The 20,168-nt window shown below is 39.9% G+C and overlaps 1 protein-coding gene across 3 annotated transcripts in view; it reads right to left on the bottom strand.

Moving 5' to 3' along the window:
• Positions 1 to 20,168, bottom strand: part of SMG7 (SMG7 nonsense mediated mRNA decay factor) — a gene marked incomplete at both ends in the record, with an annotated part of 85,804 nt that overhangs the window by 41,584 nt on the left and 24,052 nt on the right. For 2 of the 3 annotated variants that reach the window (XM_080699175.1, XM_080699173.1), the window contains 3 exons: positions 1,668 to 1,785; positions 4,511 to 4,542; positions 10,628 to 10,743. In XM_080699175.1, the coding sequence (XP_080555301.1) occupies positions 1,668 to 1,785; positions 4,511 to 4,542; positions 10,628 to 10,743 (266 nt within the window). Of the gene's footprint in view, positions 1 to 1,667; positions 1,786 to 4,510; positions 4,543 to 10,627; positions 10,744 to 20,168 lie in introns of those variants that run through there. The other variant, XM_080699174.1, reaches the window with a different exon arrangement.

Genomic DNA, 20,168 nt, shown 5'->3' on the forward strand with positions numbered 1-20,168 from the left:
CTTACCAGTGTCAGAATAATCAGATTGTGGCTTCAGCTACTAATCTTTTACCACTACTACAGTTGGAGCCTACTTGAGAATCCCAGTACAAAAGCGGAACTACAGTGGCAAAAATCAAAGTAAAAATAAGCTATTAATAAATTTCCATACATTTTGCCAAAAATAATTGTACCTAAAAAGTGAAACATATGTGGAAGGGGGCTTTGTAAACATTAAGTTAGGCTTTACCTCTTATTTTACTAAAAGCTATTTCTCATAACATCTCGGAATATTTAAATTATTAAATAGCTTTTCTATTTAATAATTTTATTTCTCATGGGATTAACAGTTTCTTTGCATAATGAAATATATGCTATATTTCAATTTGGGATATTTTAAATAAACAACAAATGCTGAAATATGGCATACCAAAATCCTATTATAAAATGCCTTTCATTAATCATTGAGAATCAATTTAAAGTGAGAATCAGTTTAAATTCAGTTCTGGTGAAATACAGTCACTCTCTAAGTTAAAAACCAATGGCAAAAACAGAAGAAGTAAACATATTAGGGTTTTACAATCTACATATGTAAAATATCTAATTTTTACCATTAATCATCAATTTTCAAAGCACTGAGTGCTTTTATTTTTATGATTTAGGAGGCCAATCACCCCAATATTGCTGATGACCTCTTATCTTCAACTCCAATATCACAAGTATGGATTTATTGGTTATCTTACTCTATTACTAGATTTCCTAAAATATAGGGTGTGGAAAATAGAAAAAATTAATCTTCACCACAACTTAGGATAATGGGCATTACTAGACAGAATATTCCTCACTGATTTTTAAATTTCCAGCCAGGCACGGTGGCACATGTCTATAATGCCCCTATTTGGGAGGCTGAGATGGGAGGACCGCAGGTTTGAGAACAGCTTCAGCAATCTAGGAGACAATAAGCAACCTAGCAACACCGTTTCAAACCAAAAAATAAGAAGGGCTGTGAGTGTAGCTCTGAGGTAGAAGCCCCTGGCTCCAACCCTTAGCACCACAGAAATACATACATACATACATACATACATACATACATACATACATACATACATACATTCCCATCAGGCTCGTGTCCCTGATCCAATTTTTAATGAAGAGCCTTTCACAAAAGGCATTTATTTACTCACTTGGCAATCTGGTTATCTGCCACCTTGCCCTTCATAAAAGAACAAATAAAATAGCCTATACACACAAAATCTTTCTTTAGTTTTACTGAGAGGGTAAAAAGGAGGTATTAATTTATTTGACTAAAAAGAACTTTCCTTATAAGGCAAATACATTTTCCTGCTGCAGAAATTTACAGAATCAAATTTACCAAAGAAAGATTTTTCTATAGACTGTAAATTTTTTTAAAAAATTCATGGGTTAAATGTTGAACTGAAAATAACTAGACTCTTAGCACCTGAATTATATACATTTGTTTTCCTGGTATGTCCTACAAAAGCTGCCCCCCTTAACATTCCAACCATTTCTCCTCTTACCCTTAAGGACTGTACCTGAAATAATATCAATAGCTACTGAAAAAGCTTACTCTCAGGTAGGTTAAGAAACAACCAAGTGGTCAACCAACCAGTTTTAATGGGCTGGTGAGATTCTTGATTTTATAGGAACATCCCAAATGATAATACTTACAGATCCTGTTCTACTTTCTTGTCTAGAGCGTATTCCAAATCAGTAACTAGCATTTTCTGGTACAGGTCCTGCAGAGCCTGCCTGGATGTCCAGACCTCGGCTGGACCCAGCTTAGAATCTGAGTAACAAAACAAAAGCATAACATTAAACAGCCACATACTGCACCAAAGATTTCTTCCTTCTCCATTCCCCAAAGAAATTTGCTCTGAGTACATCTCACAGACAGCTACAAAAGCTTTCTGTTATTTTAAATAATTTTTTGACTAATGACTAAATCCTGTTTAAGATGCTTTTATATTTGTCTTTTAGCTTTGAAATAACATCATGGAGTTAACTTAGGCTTAACACTGACTGGTTCACCCTTGATTTGGTAATTCACAGTTTCAAATGGAGTGAGCTACTTTGAGGCATATAGTTTCCTATGCTATGACTATGTAGAAATATTAAATCATAGGAAACTATATGCCTCAAAGTCACTCCATTTTAAACAGTGGACTACCAAGTGGACTACCAAATCAGTCTGCTTACCCTAACCGTGTCTTTAAACAAAGCAGCTTGCCCTTTTTAATTTGCACCATTCCCACAGTCTCCTTACAGAACTCACATCAGCTCACCACCTAGCATACTCCTTAGAGACTCCTGTTCTGTATGTGTCAACCCAATAAAGCTACGACAATGACGATTATTTCAATGAGCACTAGTTTCCAGGACACTGTGTAAGCAGCCCACACTGGCCATTTATGTAAAGGAGGGCCCGAGAAGACTGGGATTAAACTGCTCATGTAGCCAGATGAGAGAATGGGTATAGGTTAAAGCCAGGAAGTTAGGTTATGACTATCCATGCTGCAAAAATCTGGGTCATACTGGCCGCAAGAGTCCTGAACAGCATCCGCTCCTTTCTGATGACTGGACTCTTGAGTAATTCAGTAACTAACAGTGGGCTGCCTCAGAAGAACTTAAAGACTTTTCAATTACGTATTTCCAATAACCAGTTAAAAATGTGATTTCATCTAGGAGGCCACTGCTAGACAACAGCCTCGTCTTTCTTCTCGAGGTTTGCTATTAGAATCAATACCCGGCATAATACTATTGGGCAAACAGAATCTCCTAGATACCTGAGTTAATGCTCTTGAGAGTTTGCTGGCTAGTGAGAAGAGTCTAGTATCAGCTTCTTATTCCCTTATCACTAACAGATTAATCAATTTATTCAACACTGCTCTGATTCATGGATGGTAAGAAAGGGGACCATAAGAGATCATTAACTCCATCAGACAGACTCATTTAAATGAGGAGTCTTGAGCTGGGCGTGGTGGCGCACGCTTGTAATCCCCGTGCTTGGGAGGCTGAGACAGGAGGATCACACAGGTTCGAAGCTAGCCTCAGCTACTTAGTGAGGCTCTCAGCAACTTAATGAGACCCTGTTTCCAATAAAATATAAAAAGGTCTGGGAGTGTAGCCCAGAGGTAGAAAGCCCCTGGGTTCCATCTTCAGTACCATAAATAAATAAATAAATATATAAACAAACAAACAAACAGACAGACAGACTTAACAGTAGCTTGGTATTGCTCCACGTACTATTTCTGTCACATGATGTGGATTATGCTTAGCAGCTCAGGGCTGATGCTGATATCCACAATACAGATGATGGTGACAATTTGTTAATAACAGGAAGACTGATGGGTCATACTATGTAAATCTATAATATGCCTCTGTGGGTTTTTTTTTTGCCTTGTTCCTTTGAATAAGATGACAATAACCCATGAACTTAACATTAGCCATTTACTCTACAGTGATTCTAGAAGTTAAGTAAGGAAAAAAAGACATCTCAAGAGTATCTTCTACTGTAAATCTTGGCAGATGTGTTGGTTACCACAGAAGTTTAATTCTCCATGGGCATTACTGCACAACTACATTCCTCAAAAATTAGGATAAGCTCTATTATCACATATCCCTCCTAAATTTTAGGACAGCATATGCAGTTATGGAGGACACACTGACCACACTACATAGTTACTACCGTGTCATTTCTAATTTTGGAGTTAAAGTCTGCTCCTTTTAGTGGCTAAGTCCAGGAATTCTTCCAACAAGACTGTAGCTATTATTCAATCTTCAGCAAAGATACACACAAAAGGAGAAGTGTGGCAAGACAGCTCACTGAATTCCAAAAAATGTCAGTAAAGTTTTCCCTGCAAATAATTTTTTCTGATGGCTTATCCACTACTCAAGTTTGTATAATTATAAATAAGAAAATAACTTTTGCCCCAGGAAGATATTAACCTAATACCTTAAGATGTTTTTTATTTATATGGGGATGAATTATTTTCTATGTCTTAGATCATTGATAAAAAGTTCAGAAAATTAAATGATTTTATATATTAAATTAGGTAAAATTTAATTCAATGTGGCAAATGTTATATAAAATTCCTGATAAGCCGGGCGTGGTGGTGCATGCTTGTAATCCCAGCATTTGGTAGGCTGAGACCAGAAGATCGCGGTTTGCAGACAGGCTCAGCTACTTAATGAGGCCTTCACAACTCAATGAGACTCTGTTTCAAAATAAGGAGGTGTAGCTCGGAGGTCAAATGCCTCTGGGTTCCATCCCCAGACTTGCAAAAAAATTAAAAAATAAAAAAATAAAATTCCTGATAGGTATGTAAGAATAAAAAGCAAAAAACAAACAAACAAACAAAAACCCCAAGTATTTAAAGCAAATAGCTAAGCTATCATCCCTTTTGGCAACTACGAGAGGATTTAGAGCTACAAGTAATACAGAAAAAAAAAATATCCTTCCATTAATGTAATAATATAAAGTAGGTTGTGTAAAAGAAAAAGCCAGCCAGTACCTGTCATATCAGCCTTCAGGACTTCTGCCTGCCTAAAAAAAGAGAAAAGAGAACATTAGAAACGAAATGGGCTTAACCAATACAACACTAAGAATTAAGTGAAAGTATGTATTACAGTTAGGCTAGACAGCAGCTAAAAAGGAGGCATTGCAAACTGTATCCATGCTTTAATATCCAGGGTAGCACCTATCCTGGAAAACAGCTGCTTAAACGTTTAAAGGGTCATCAATACTTCCTCAACAAAGCACAGTTTACTTTCTTGCTGCTTTCCTCCAAACCAGACTTTAAGAAGATAACATTCAATAACATTCACTAAATTAAAATTTTTCCCTCACCAGGCGTGGTGGTGCACGCTTATAATCCCCATGCTTGGGAGGCTGAGACAGGAGGACCACACAGGTCAAAGCCAGCCTCAGCTACTGAGTGAGGCTCTCAACAACTGAGTGAGATGCTATTTCCAAATAAAGTATAAAATAGGTCTGGGAATGTAGCCTGGAGGTAGAAAGCCCCTGGGTTCCACCCCAGTACCACCAAAAAAAAGGGTTTTCCCTCAAGTCAGGTGTGGTGGCACACACTTGTAATCCCAGTACTTGGGTATCTCAGGTTCATTGCCAGCCTCAGCAACTTAGACCCTGTTTCAAAATAAAGAATAAAAAACAGGACTGGGGGTGCAGCCCAGAGGTAGAATGTCCCTGGGTTCAATCCCCAGTAGCGTAAATAATAAATAAATAAATAAATAAATTTCCCTCAATGTTGTCAGGAAATTCTATGTTTACCAACTCACTAGTCACCATAACCATTTCAAATCTCCACTCTCCCCCAGTTGCTGGTCCCTGTTCCTTCCCTCACCACCAAATGACAATTCCACACCTCAGGGAAAATCCCACTTACTAAGTACTTAGTACATTTACACAGCCTTCTTGCACTTTTTTTTTTATCTTGTTAAAACATTAGAGGTACTGAACCTCTTATGTTAAGACCAAAAGACACTTCAGTATACTTTAAGGGCTTGTTCCTTTGATTAACCTCTTATTTATTTACTTAGGGGTACTGGGGATGGAACCCAGGGGCATTCTACCTTTGAGCTATACCTCCAACCCTATTTTTTATTCTTTATTTCAAAACAGGGTCTCACCGAGTTGCAGAGGGCCTCACACTAAGTAGCTCAGGCTGGCCATGAACCGTGATCCTCCTGTCTCAACCTCTCAAATGCTGGGATTACAAGCGTGCACGACCATGCCTGGCCACGATTAACGCCTCCCTCTCTTTTCAACAATTTTGAAGCTTCTACTGGGTCCTTCCTTTTCTTGGGTAAACATGTCCACCGGGCGTGATGGCGCACGTTTGTAATCCCAGTACCTGGGTGGCTGAGAAAGGAGGATTGCGGGTTTGTGGCCAGCCTCAGCTACTTGGAGAGGCCCTCTGTAGGTTCCCCTGGGTTCGAGCCCCAGTACTTCAAACAAACAAACAAACAAACAAACAAACAAACAAACATGTCCAGGCCTCGCACACGTTTAAAACTTTCTGCCCACATCCCCTCAAGCTGCTGTCTTGTTTTTCCTCTCACAGCCCTCAAGAATTGTCTATGTTCAAAACTGAACTCATGGCCCATAACCAGCCCTAGCCCTAACCCTAGCTGTCTTCCCAGTGTCGACTCTGCAGCTGTGGAAGGCAGAAGCCTGGAGGTCGTGCCTGACAACTGTCTTCCAAATCCCTATCACCACCACTCCAGAGGATGTAACCTACTGACAGATGAGCGTCCTCTCTGCATGGCCTCTTCAGCCACACTCATTCAAGTCCTACCCGCCCCTGCAGGACTGAGCTCTCTTACCCACTTCAGTCTTGCCCTATCCACTGTGTTCTCCCACTGCTGCCTCAAGAATCTTTTAAAAATGTGCACCTGGTTTGTCAATTACCCATTTAAAACACCCAAGTAAGCTCCCACTGCGCCCAGCCTGTATTAAAGTGGCCCACAAGAGCTGAACTCTGCTCCCACCAGTCCTCTCCTCATCTCTGCTCCATCGCTGGACTTGTGGCGGACATTCTTCACACGCCAGGCCTGTGTAAAGGCGACCCTTTGCTAGGAACACCCGCTTCCCTTTGAGAGGCTAATTACCAACATCCTTCGTCTTGAGTCAGAACATTACTCCCTCAACTCATCCATATTAAGGACATTGCCACTGATGTTCCTAAATTGCTTTTGCTTTTTTTCTTCATAGCACATATCACACACAGGCTTTAAGAATGATCACAGCTACAACTCCTTGTCAAACTACCACAATGCCTAGCACACAGTAGGCACTCGGTGAATATTTTTCTAATGAAAACAGTAAATGGATAAATTATGCTCATCTACGCTAATAACCTCACCCATGTGTGGAATCTAAAGAGGCTGTTCTCCTGTAACTAGGGTATAGAAGAACAGTTACTAGGAGCTGAGGGTGACAGAGTGCAATGGACACAAAGCTGTACTTAGAGGAGGAGCGAGCCTGCTTTCTATCACGCAACAGAATGATCATGGTCAACAATATTGCAAAACAGCTAGAAGACTGGATTTCGAATGTTCTTACCATAAAGAAATGGTAAATGTATAAGTTGATGAATACACAAATACCCTGAAAGCTGATTACACAATAAATACATGTGTTCAAACAACACATGATACCCCATATATATGGGCAATTATTATGTGTCAACTAAAAATAAAAGTTTAAATGATAACTATGTAAACCTCTTTGACATGAAAGCTAATAAAGCCAGGTGTGGTAGCACACACTAGTAATCCTTGCGCTTGGGAGGCTGAGACAGGAGGATCACACAGGTTCAAAGCCAGCCTCAGCTACTTAGTGAGACCCTGTTTCCAAATAAAATAGGTCTGGGAATACAGCCCGGAGGTAGAAAGCCCCTAGGTTCCATCCCTAGTACCACAAAAACTAATTAATTAACATTCTAAAAAAATGCTTTTAAGTCAGGAACATATAAAATGGGAGATTCTTGAGTGGTATACATTTGTAATCCCAGTACTTGGGAGGCTAAGACAGGAGGATCACAGCAGATTCAAAGCCAGCCTCAGCTACTTAGTGAGACCCTATTGCAAAATGAAGAATAAAAAATAGGGCTGAGAGTATAGTTCAGAGGTAGAATGTCCCTGGGTTCAATCCCCAGTTCTATGAAATAACTAAATAAATAAAATGGGAGAGTCCTCTACTTGACTTCCAGAAGCCCCTTTTCTATAAGAATTTAGAAATACAAACCAACACCTTCTCAACTCACAGCTGCTAGGAAAAGGCAAATCGCCCCCTTTTATTAGGGGAGAAAGGGCTAGGGTATTCCTTTTTTCCTGGGGATTGAAGGAAGTAAGCAAAAGTCTAGGTAGGTTTTAATTTGTTACTTTGTTAATGTGGTTTACTTGTACCATAAAGTTCCAAGGAGAAATCTGGGATAATAATATTCTTCAATTATAATCAGAAACATAAGAATCTAATCACAGTATTTGTGCTAAATAGTAAGTCAGACACTATGAGTATAGTGTTATGCACATAGTGAAACACATATAAGCTAAGACGTTAATTAGTAAGCCTTGTGATAGTAATAAAAATAAATTTCATTATATACTATTTCATTTAGAAAAGAGAATCTAAATCTCCTAGAGAAGCTTTTCTCAGTATGTGTTAATAAAAATATGAACTTGCTTTTTCTTTATGGGAGCTGATGGTGGATTTTCAAATCTCCTGGCATTCCAATGCTCTATACCGTAACACTCCCTAATCTATGTTCTTTGAAATTGTGTGCCTAGTTTTATTAAGGGCCAGTTCTGCGCTGGAAATTTCAAGGATGAGAAGGTAAAAGAAATGACAACAGTAAAAAAGCTCACTGTGGGCGAGGCAGCCTGGAGCAGGGCCCAGGTAGGAAGCACAGCAGGCGTCCTCCAGGCTGAGGAAGGCACCTGGTTGCGGGAAGCACTCCAGTACCTGCCAGCTTCAAGTTCTGCCCTTGAACTACAGGGAGCCCATGCGGACTTAAGTATAGCACTGGTAGGGTTGCATTTTTAAAGTTTTCTGAGCTGGGCGTGGTGGTGCACCCTGTAATCCCAGTACTTGGGAGGCTGAGACAGGAAGATCTGGGTTTGAAGACAGTCTCAGCAACTTGTGAAGTCTTCTGCAACTTAGTGAGACCCTGTTTCAAAATAAAGAATAAAAAAGGGCTGGGGTGTAGCAAGGAAGTAAAACATCCCTAGGTTCAATCCTCAGTACTGCCAAAGAAATTTTTTTTTCCTGGAAAATGGGTTATTCAAAGGTGAAGCCTGGGAACGAGGAAGTGATAATACAAATGGGTGGAAAAACTCAGATTCAAGAATATCTGAAAGTTAAACCAACAGATGAGAAGACAGAGTGCAGTAGAGAGTCTAAAATCACTCCTAGATTGCTAACTTGAACAGCTGGGCATCCAAGAAGATGAAGGCGTGTGAGCAGGGATGAGAATTGCTCTGAGGGAGAATCATCAGACGCTGGCCACCAAGGTACTTTGCTCCTCTGGCTGCTTTTGGCTAGTCCCTCCCCACCACCGCTTCCTGGCTCCCTTCTCACCAGCGACTGGGTGAGATAAACAATGCTAGGCCCCGCACCAGCATACAATGCTAAGCAACAAAAGTACAATAAGCTGTTTAGGTGTCACGAAGACTATATTCTTAGTAGTAAAATTTAAAAAAATAGAACCAGAAAGAGATACATAAAATTACAAAAATGAATTAAGGATGTTATTTTTTCATTTCTGCTTCTCTCTCTCTCTCTCTCTCTCTCTTTTTTTTTTTTTTTTTTCGGTAGTGGGGATGGAACCCAGGGGTATTCTGACTCTGAGCTATACCCCAGCCCTATTTTTTATTCTTTATTTTGAAACAGGTCTCACTAAGTTGCAGAGGGCCTCACTAAGTAGCTGGAGCTGACCAGGAACCTGTGATCCTCCTGTCTCAGCCTCCGAAGTACTGGGATTACAAGCATGAGCCACCACACCTGGCTATTTCTGCTTCTCTTAAACATTAGTTCTGATTACATTTTACTATTTAACAAATACATTAAAAGAAACTGGACCTGATAACACAGCAAGCAAACTACGAGTTATAGAAATGTCATGCTAATTCATAACAGACTCTAAACATATCTGTTAAAAAATTAACCGGCAGTCTGATAATATACTTAGACCACTAATTATTTGCCAGGTCTTGTTTTCATCTATTACAAAATCTTTAAATCTCACAACAATCCTGTTAGGTGGAAGCAAGGTTTCCATTTTGCTGATGAGGAAAGGGCAGAGTGGTTACATAATCTGTCCAAGGCCAGGCAACTAGGAAGAGGCAGAGCTTAGGTTCCACCCTGCAATCTAATTCCAGAACCAGAGCTCATAAACACTTAACAATAATCTAGGTCTTCTGAAATAACCTGGCTAGGTGCCACTGTCACTGGCATGATCTTGTGTGGCGACCATCACCTCTCTCAGTTTAATGCCACGCCTTTAATGTTAAGCATCTTCCAATGCCCTGTCACTACGAGATGTTATAAGAAAGACTAACAGGGCTTCTGGAGCACCTTTTTTTTTTTTTTTTTTTATTCTGGGGAGTGAAGCAGGGGTAGAGGGGCTACACTCCAAACCCCCCTTTTATTTTGAAACAGAGTCTTGCTAAGTTGCAAAGGGTCTCACAAAGTTGCTGAGGCTGGCCTCAAATTTGCAATCTTCCTATCTCAGCTTCCCAAGTAGTGGGATTACAGGCATGCACCACCACCACACCCAGTTCCAGCACATAATACAACTATTTTTATACAAGACGCACCACATGTCCATACACCTTTAAATATTCAGAGAACTTATACATAAATATAATTTATTGGACTAAGTTTAAGAAAATTTTCCTTGGACCATGACAAAGTTAACATATGCCAAAGTTCCAATAAAGCCACATAGTTAAAAAAAACTTTAGCACGCCCCTCCCCCATCTTGTCCAAAATCAAATCCTTCAGAAAGTCTCTTAAGTCTTCTATTAGTATCCACAGAATATGAATAATTTAACATACATCTCTAAAAATGAATAAAACACGTAGAAATCCCTTGTAATTTTTATCCTACCTAATATTACTTGATTTCAGATGCTCCTCTGATTTCAAGTTTTCGGTCCTCATCTGGGACTTAAATGAAACGTTTTCTCCCACAATGACTATCTGCAAGAACATCCAATTTCTCATAAGGTAGAATGGTTTAAGACATTCTAGATAGAGAAGAGGAGGAAAATATGAGTTAACTCATAAAAACAGAGAACCCCTGGAATAATTTTTTCTTTATTTGAAATGATTTAATGTGAAAAGCAAAGAAAAAATATCAACTTTTTTTATAGTTTCTTATCCCATACCTTTTTGTGTGCAGCACTAGGGATTGAACCCAATGACATTCTACTCCAAGTTCCAACCTCAGCCCTACTTTATTTTTATTCTGAAACAGTGTCTCATAGGTTGATGAGAGTCTCACTATTTGCTTGAGGTTGTTCTCAAACCTATAATCCTCCTGTCTCAGCTTCCCAAGTACTGGGATTGCAACCATGTGCCACCGTGCCCGACAACTCATACCTTTTCAAATTGTTTCAAGTATTTCTAATAGATTCTGCTTTTAAACCAAAATATTCTCCCACTCTGTCTCACTCTTTGAATGCTTAGGTACCTCTACAGGACAGATGCAGTTATTCAGCAGGGTTTTTAAAGGATAGGGGTGAGAGTGCCCTGTAGAACACAGAAGCATTTTACCAAAAGAAAAGCATGTAAAGCAATTAAAACACAGTTACAGGTGGTATGAACAATGCTTAAATTTTAAGATCAGCTGAAAACTTCAGGTTTTTATATCCTCATTCACTGAACAGTATTTGGTCATTTTTATGTCCTAGAATAAATAAAAGAGGTATGGTCCCTACTACAGATTTAAAATCTAACAGAGACAGAACAACATGAAAGAAAGTAGCAGTTAAGCTGGGTGTGGTGGTACATGCTTGTAATGTCTCAGCTTGGAGGCTGAGACAGGAAGATGGCAGGTTCACAGATGCAGCAACTTAGTGAGACCCTATTTCCAAATTAAAAAAAAAAAATAGGTCTAGAGATGTAGCCTGGGTAAAAGGCCCCTTGATTCTATCCCCCATACTGGACACACACACACACACACACACACACACACACACACACACACGTGTAGCAGGTGCCAGGTGTGGTAGCACATGCTAGTAACTGCAGTATGTGGGAGGCTGAGATAGGAAGGAGGCCCGCAAGTTCGAGGACAGCCTTGTAAACTCAGTATTTGAGAGACGGAGACAAGAGGATCGCAGTTTGCGACCAGCCTCAGCTACTTAGTGAGGTCCGTTGCAACTCAGTGAGACCTGTTTCAAAATAAAGAATACAAAAATAGGGCTGGGGGTGTTGCTTGGAGGTAGAATGCCCTTGGGTTCCATCCCTAGTAAAATAAATAAATAAACAAATGAATAAGGCAAAGTAAATAACCACTGGCTACTGATCATTGTCTACATTTATAGATATTATGTGCCAAAAATCACACTAAATGTTCTATATGCCTGATCTCACGAAATAGGAATGTAATGTGATAAACTGTTAAGTGTCTTGTATTCAGACTGCCTGAGTTTAAACCAAGATCTGCCACTTGCTATAAGACATAAGGCAAATTACTGCTTTATGTTTGAGTTTGTTCAAAATAAGATGGAGATAATAATCTATCTCATCGAGATGTTTTGAGGTTTAAAGAAAGTAACAGAATTAAGCCGGGCGTGGTGGCGCACGCTTGTAATCCCAGCATTCGGGAGGCTGAGACCGGAGGATCACGGTTCATGGACAGCCTCAGCTACTTAGTGAGGCCCTCTGCAACTCAGGGAGACCCAGTTTCAAAATAAAAAATAAAAATAGGGCAGGGGGTGTGGCTTGGAGGTTGAATGCCCCTGGGTTCCACCCCCAGACCAGCGCACGCGCGCGCACACACACACACACACACACACACGCAAAAAAGTAACAGAATTAAAGCAACTATCATAAATCTTCAGAAAATTATAACCACTATTGTCATGAACATTTACAATTATTACCATTCCAACAATCCAAAATAGTAAATGGTATCATCTTCATTCTATAAATTAGAAATAGAAGCTATGAACTCATATCACTCTGTTCTTCATAATTTTTAAGAATAAAATGTCCTAAAAAATTTCAAGCATGCAACAGAGGACTTTGTTGTCATACTTCCAAAGCATATATTCAATCTCTTGTGACTTAACTGTACTTCAGTAGAAAATAAGATAAAATATTTCTTGATAAAACCCAAGTTTCTCAGAATAGCATGTAAGATCCCTCAGCTTCCCATGTTATGGCAAGTGAACCTGTATTACTTTTAGTTCCTTGCTATTTTGTCCTCAATGTCTTTATTGATGCTCTTTCACTCAACCTGGAATGCCCTCCTCCCATTTCCCTCCCTGTCTGCTTATCCCTTCTCGTAGTTTAAAACTCAGCAATCCTGTAATGGAGCACTGGTGTGGCCAAGTCCCACCAGCACATATCAATGCCCACTTCTGGAATAGCACTCACAGCGCTGTGAGGATGCCACTGGTTTACACATTCTCTCCACTCAACTCTGTCCTACTCAACCCTGTATATCAGTGCCTAACACAGAGTCTACTGCACTACAGTTTGCTCAAATATAAATTAATTTGGCCTAAACAGTCTCTCAATCAAAATCAAGCTCCTAACGGTTTCTCAACTCTTGACAACAGTTTCACAAGTCAGAAAAACAAATGAAAAGGCTTTTCATATGCAAACAAGGAATAACAAACTTCCTTTTAAGTTCAGAAACCTCCATTCTATATAGTCAACTAGAGAAATGACCATTTACTTGCTCCCTGAAATTCAGATTTTGTTTTCATCTATACAGCATACACAGAACACTAAACATCTATAGAAACACAATATCTGAAACTTCAAGCAGAACATAAGTTCAACAACCCAAATGAATGAAACGAGATACTCAGATTAAGCCACCAACAACTAGAAAGCTACCTCTTCTCCTCTCGACTTTCACATTAGACGAGGTGTGCCAGAACCATGGTTTTCAACCCCGTCCCGCCCCATGTCTTTTGTTCCCTAGTAATCCATTCCCAGCTACAGACCCTAGACCTCCCTGAAAAAGAATACACAGATAACACAAAATCGTTTAGTACATTACAAACACAGAGAGCCAGGCGTAGCAACTCACATCTGTAATCCTTGTGCTTGGGAGACGGAGACAGGAAGATCCCAGGTTTGAGGCCAGCCTCAGCAACTTAGTGAAACCATTTCAAAATAAAAATTAAAACAGAAACCCGGAGTGGGTAGCACATGCCTTAAATCCCAGTACTTGGGATGCTCAGACAGGAGAATCACAGGTTTGAGGATAGCCTTAGCAAGGAGTGAGACTATCATTAAACTAGCAAGACCGCATTTCAAAATAAAAAATAAAAACTGGGCTGGGACTGTAGCTCGGAGGTAGAATGCCCCTGGGTTCAATCCCAAGTACACCCACCCCAAAAAGAATGAATAAATAAATGTTATGGACAACAGAGAGTAAAAAGAAAGCATTTTTAATAAAATTAGCATTACAACATATAATCAAAAGATAACATTAGAAGACAATGAAGAAATCAAATGCTTATATATGAATCACAGAAAAAAGGTTAACAAAATTCCAAATAAAGGTATAAAATAAAAGCAAAAATAGTATGATGGTGCACACCTGTAATCCCAGTACTTGTAAATCTGACACAGGATTGTAGGCTTAAGGGCAGCCTCAGCAATTTAGCAAGACCCTGCCTCAAAACAAAAAAAATAAATAAAAAAAAAAGAGATAAAAACTAAAAGGGGCTAGAAGTGTATGTCAGAGGTGGAATGCCCCTGTTTTCAATAAAAAGAAAAGTAGAGACTAGAATTAAAACTACTATTAATATAAATTACATGTCAGACATAAGGAAATGATAATAATGGGTATAAAATAACTGACATAGGAAGCTGGGTGTGGTGGCACACCCTTGTAATCCCAGTACCTGGAAGGCTGAGACAGGAGGATCACAGCTTTGCGGCCAGCCTCAGCTACTTAGGCCCTCTGCAACTTAGTGAGAAAGAAGCGTTTCAAAATAAGGAATACGGAACGTGAGAGACGGTGACGATCTAACCGCCACCCACCGCGTGGTCACGGTAGAGGCCAAGGCTTGCCTGTCTTTGGCTCACCTGCATTCCATTGCGTTGTGCTTGTACTCATGCTCAACGGTCACCTGGGGTGGCTGGGGGGCCACCGGAGGAGGGAACAGGGCCAGGCCTCGGCTTGGCGGGCACGTGGCCAGAGTGGCGACCCCCGTGTTCCCAGCGCCTGCTTGCCGTTGGCCCTGCTGCCATGTCGGCCCTGCTGCCATGTCGGTGAGAAGTTGTCTCTCACCAGCAGGAGCACAGGTGAGCAGGGAGGGTTGGTCTACTGTAGACCCCCGAGCCCCAGCACCCCCATCTCCATGTGTGAAGTAGCTTCCTCCCTCAGCCTGCAAGGGTCCAATTTGCCATAAAAAAAAAAAAAAGACGACCTCTACTTTTTTTCTTTTGTATTTTGATAAACACTGAAGAAGCTGGAGCTGTTAAATTTATCTTGGGAAACATCAGAACTGATTTATTTGGTGTCATGGAACCTTTTACTGCTTTAAATATACAATTAGTAATCAATTGTTTTGTATACTTGTTTTCAGTTTTCATTTTGACAAGCACTGTAATTATAGCAATTAGAATAAAGTCTCTTAACTATTAAAAAAATAAGGAATAAAAAATGACAATATAAAGCACGAGGACTTGAAAGAAAACAAGGATACTGAAAAATAATACTAGGAAAGAGTATTTCTAAAAGGCATAACTGATAAGAGACTGTTATCCAAAACATGTGAAGAAGACTTAAAACAACAGTAAGAAAATAAGCAACCTGACTAAAAATTGAAGCCAAGCCTGGCATGGTGGTGTATACCTTTAATCCCAGTACTTGGGAAGCGGAGACAGGAGGATCGCAGGTTCAAAGCCAGCCTCAGCAACTTAGAAGTAAAATTGGGCTAGGGGTTATAACTTGGTGGTAGAATGCCTCTGGATTCAATCCCTAGTAACACACACACACACACACACACACACACACACACACACACACACACACCAACCACACACACACCAACCACACACACCCCTCCCCAAAAAACTGAAGCCAATGAACCAGACAGTTCACCAAAATATACAGAAAGCAAACGAGCATATGCAAAGTTCCACATCAAATGCCATCACGGAAGTGTAGGTTCAGACAACAATGAGATGTCACTGCACTGTTAGAATGGCCCAAGTCCAGAACACAGGCAGAACCAACTGCCAAGTGGAGCAACAGGAACTCTCATTTACTGGTGGGATTAAAAAACAGTACAGATAATCTGAAGGACAGTTTGGCAGCTTCTTATAAAACTAAATATATTCTTAAAATAAGAGCCAGCCAGCAATTGTGCTCCCGGGTATTTACCCAACAAAATGAAAACTTATGTATACATAAGAACCTGCACACATGTTTATGACAGTTTTATTTATAACTGTCAAAACTTGGAGGCAATCAAGATGTCCTTCAGTAGGTCAAGAATCTGTGATATCTACAGGCAATGGTTATTTATTACTCAGCACTAAAAGAAATGAGTTTTCTAGCTATGAAAAGCCATGGAGACCCTTAAATATTACTAAGGGAAAAGAAGCCAATCTGGAATGGCTCCATGATACAAGATTTCAACTATATGACAATCTGAAGAGGAGACAGTAAATGATCAGAGGCTGGTGGGCTGGTGGGAGAACAGGGCAAGGATAAATGAGGGAAGCTCAGATTTTTTTGGGGGGGCAATGAAAATACAGATACTCCTTGGCTTATGAGAAGCTTATATCCCAATGAATCCACTGGAAGCTAAAACTATTATAAATTGAAAACACATACAATACACCTAACCCACCGAATACCATAGCTTAGAAGCAAACACACTCTGGCTTGCTGCTAGGGCCCAGCATCACAAGAACACTGTACAGCATCTTGCTAGCTCAAGAAAAGATCAAAATTTCAAATGCAAAGTTTCTATTGAATGCATATGACTTTTGTACAATAGTAGAAAAAAAATCATTAAGTTGAACCACTCTACATTCAGAAATGTCTATGCTCTGTGCAGTACTATAATGGCAGATACATGTCATTACACATCTGTCCAAACCCATTACAACACCAAGACTGAACCCTAATGAACACTGAGCATTGTATATGTGTGATGTGTAGAAGTAGGCTCATCAAGTATGACAAATGGACCAGAGTGGCAAATACTGGTAACAAGCAGGGATCCCAGTGTGCAGCAAGGGGAATACAGGAAATCTCTATATTTTCCTCTTAATTTTACTTGTGATCTTGTAACTGCTCTAAAATTTCAGAAAAAAATCTTAAGGAAAAAATAAAACAGGTATGTGGTATATGCCTGTAATGCCCCAGTATTTGGGAAGCAGAGAATGGAAGATCACATGTTCAAGGACAGCCTCAGCAAGTAGTGAGTTTTTCTTATCAACCTGGTGAGATTCTGTTTCAAATAAAGACTAGGGCTGGGGGTATGGCTCAGAGGTAGAATGCAGCTAGTTTCACCAGCACCACTAAAAATGAATGAATGAATGGAAAGAAGGAAGGAAGGCAGGCAATGGTGTGAGCAAGCAAGCTGGGTATGGGGACATACACCTGGTGTGGAAAGCTGAGACAGGAGGATCACAGGCTTGAGGACAGTCTTAGAAGTGTATCAAGACTCAGCAACTGAAGGAAATCCAGTTTCTTTCCTTTTTCTGCGCCCGCCCCTCCTTCCCTCTCCCCTCTCCTCCCCTCCCTTCCCCTCCTCTTCTCTTCTTTCTCTTCTCTTCTCTTCTCTCTCTCTCTCTCTCTCGGTACTAGGAGTAGAACCCAGGGGCTTTTCTACCTCTGGGCTATACTCTCAGACCTATTTTTATATTTTATTTGGAAACAGGGTCTCACTAAGTTGCTGAGAGCCTCACTAAATAGCTGAGGCTGGCTTTGAACCTGCGCGATCCTGCGCGATCCTCCTGTCTCAGCCTCCCAAGTGCTGGGATTACAAGCCTGTGCCACCACACCAGGCTCCCCAGCCCTATTTTGAAACAGGGTCTCACTAGGGCCTCACTAAATTGCTGAGGCTGGCTGCAAACCTGCAATCCTCCAAGTACTGAAATTATAAGCATATGCCATCACGCACAGTGACCTTGTTTTAAAATGAAAAATAAAAAGGCTTGGGGGAGGTGTAGCTTGGAGGTACTGGGATCAATCCCTAGTACCAAAAGGGGGGGGGGGCAACAAAGGTATAGCTATGTATCCTTTGACAAGCGACAGGGAGCAAAAATTGGTTTGGAAAAAGAAACAGCAAATTGTCAGTTATGTAATATAAAGCAACAAATAAATCTGGAGTAGGGAAAAACAGAATTCAACTTCCAAACACAGAATAGGTATGGCCAAATTAATTCAGCGATTAGCAGAAATATTTAAGATGCTGTTTGATTTAACTAAAAAGGATCTATAAATTATTATGGCACACATTGAATATTCTCTACTTCTAGGTATTCTCTGAAATTAAACAATAAAAGATACACAAAAATCAAATGTGATCTTCAATCAAAGGACCATTAACTTAACCCATAAATTCATAACTTTGGGTTCAAACTAAACTAAGATAGTTTTATCTAGATAGTTTCCTGTTTATCTTCCTATCTGAACAAAAAGGTGCTATATTATAAGCAAAAATATAACAAGTCAAACCCGACTCAGAGATAATACATAGCCTACAATGAATTATTTCATTAATGACCCCCAAAGAATCACATTGACACTGCACACTCATGAACTCCCTTTCACCTGTAGCCTTGGGTTTGGTCATGTGACTTAGTCAATGGACTTCAGCAAATGTGACAGAGAGCCTCAATGAGCAGACTTGAGCACTGGTAACACCACCAACACGTTACGGAGCTGAGGATGTGAGAACACTTGGAAAGAGAGGCTCACTTTTCCTAGTTATCAGAGCCACACCACTGCAGGCCCAGGCATTTGAATGAACTGGACCATGAAGGTCAGGATCAAATTTATCTATTCTGAGAAGTAGACCACCTCTGGGCAAAATCTTCAGAGATTTTACAGAAAGATATAACATGATCTAACTTAGATTTTGACACATTCCACAAGGAATTTTAAACATTTACTGGCTTGCCATTAGGCAGCAGTAGAGACAGTGGGAGGTGGGCAGACACTGACCAGTAATATTTGTCAAAAGACAATGTTGAGTGGAAAAAAAAAAAGATGACTGCACAGTTTTCAGCCTAACTAGTTGGAACAGAGGATTTGCCATTCACTTACTAACATGAGGAAGGCAAAAGAAACAGGTTTAAGGGGACGAGTCCATTTGGGGACAACAATGTTTGGCATGCAATGTAAATGAGCATTTGTTATTATTTTTGATAACGATACATCTAAGATGATTCATTAGACACTTGAGGAAATGTAACTAGCAGTTTTTTAAAGTCTGGGGTTCACAGAAAAGATTGGGAATACAGATACACATTTGGGAATCATATAATTTAAAGCCAGAATGGCATTATCAAGGAAATGAAAGAGAAGTTTGAGAAACTCCAGCATGTAAAGGCTAAACTGGAAAGGCAACAGTGAACAGTTTTATTAAAACTGGCCTTAAACCTATGATTCCCCAGTCTCAGCCTCCCAAGAACTGAGATTATAGGCTTGCACTACCACGTCCAGCCCACATTTGATTATTATTATTTTTTTTTTTTGCAGTACTGGGGATGGAACCCAGGGCTATTCTACCTCCAAGATACACCCCCAGGCTTAAATTTTATTCTTTATTTTTGAGGCCCTGAGTTGCAAAGGGCCTCACTAAGTAGCTGAGGCTGTCCATGAACCAGGATCCTCCTGTCTCAGCCTCCCAAATGCTGGGTTTACGAGTTTGCACCATCACACCTGGCTCACATTTGATTTTTTGACAGTGTAAGATCCATGTACAGCCTCTTTCTTTCCCTCAAACCTGAAATCCTTCTGGTTTTAGCTTCTAGCATAAAATCTTTTCTAGGAGGTATCTCTCTAGTTCTTCCTACTTTCTCTTCTTCAACACAATGCAAAATAAAAACCTAATTTTAGAAATCTTTGATTAATATGACAAGTACCAGATGACACTAGTTCCCTAACACTTCTCACATAAATTATAGACGGGAAATAGAGGCTACAAGAGCAATTGTACAATGTTCTTAGAAGTGAGTCTCAGTCATCATTACAAATAATTTTTCCTATGATTTAGGGCAAAAAACCACTGCTCAGAAAAAGTTCTTAAATACATGACGGAGTGGATGACAAATTTTCATGCTATGCAACTTTCTTCAGTAGCATCGGAAAAAAAGTAAGATCAAACAAATTCTATTATACCATCTTCCCATTCTACGAGTCAAAAGTAAAGGCACAGACCACATCACTCCAAATCAGTTTGTCTCGATTAAACAACTAAAAAATTATCAGA

The sequence above is a fragment of the Muscardinus avellanarius genome, assembly GCF_963383645.1.
Source record: "Muscardinus avellanarius genome assembly, chromosome: 7".
Lineage (NCBI taxonomy): Eukaryota > Metazoa > Chordata > Mammalia > Rodentia > Gliridae > Muscardinus > Muscardinus avellanarius.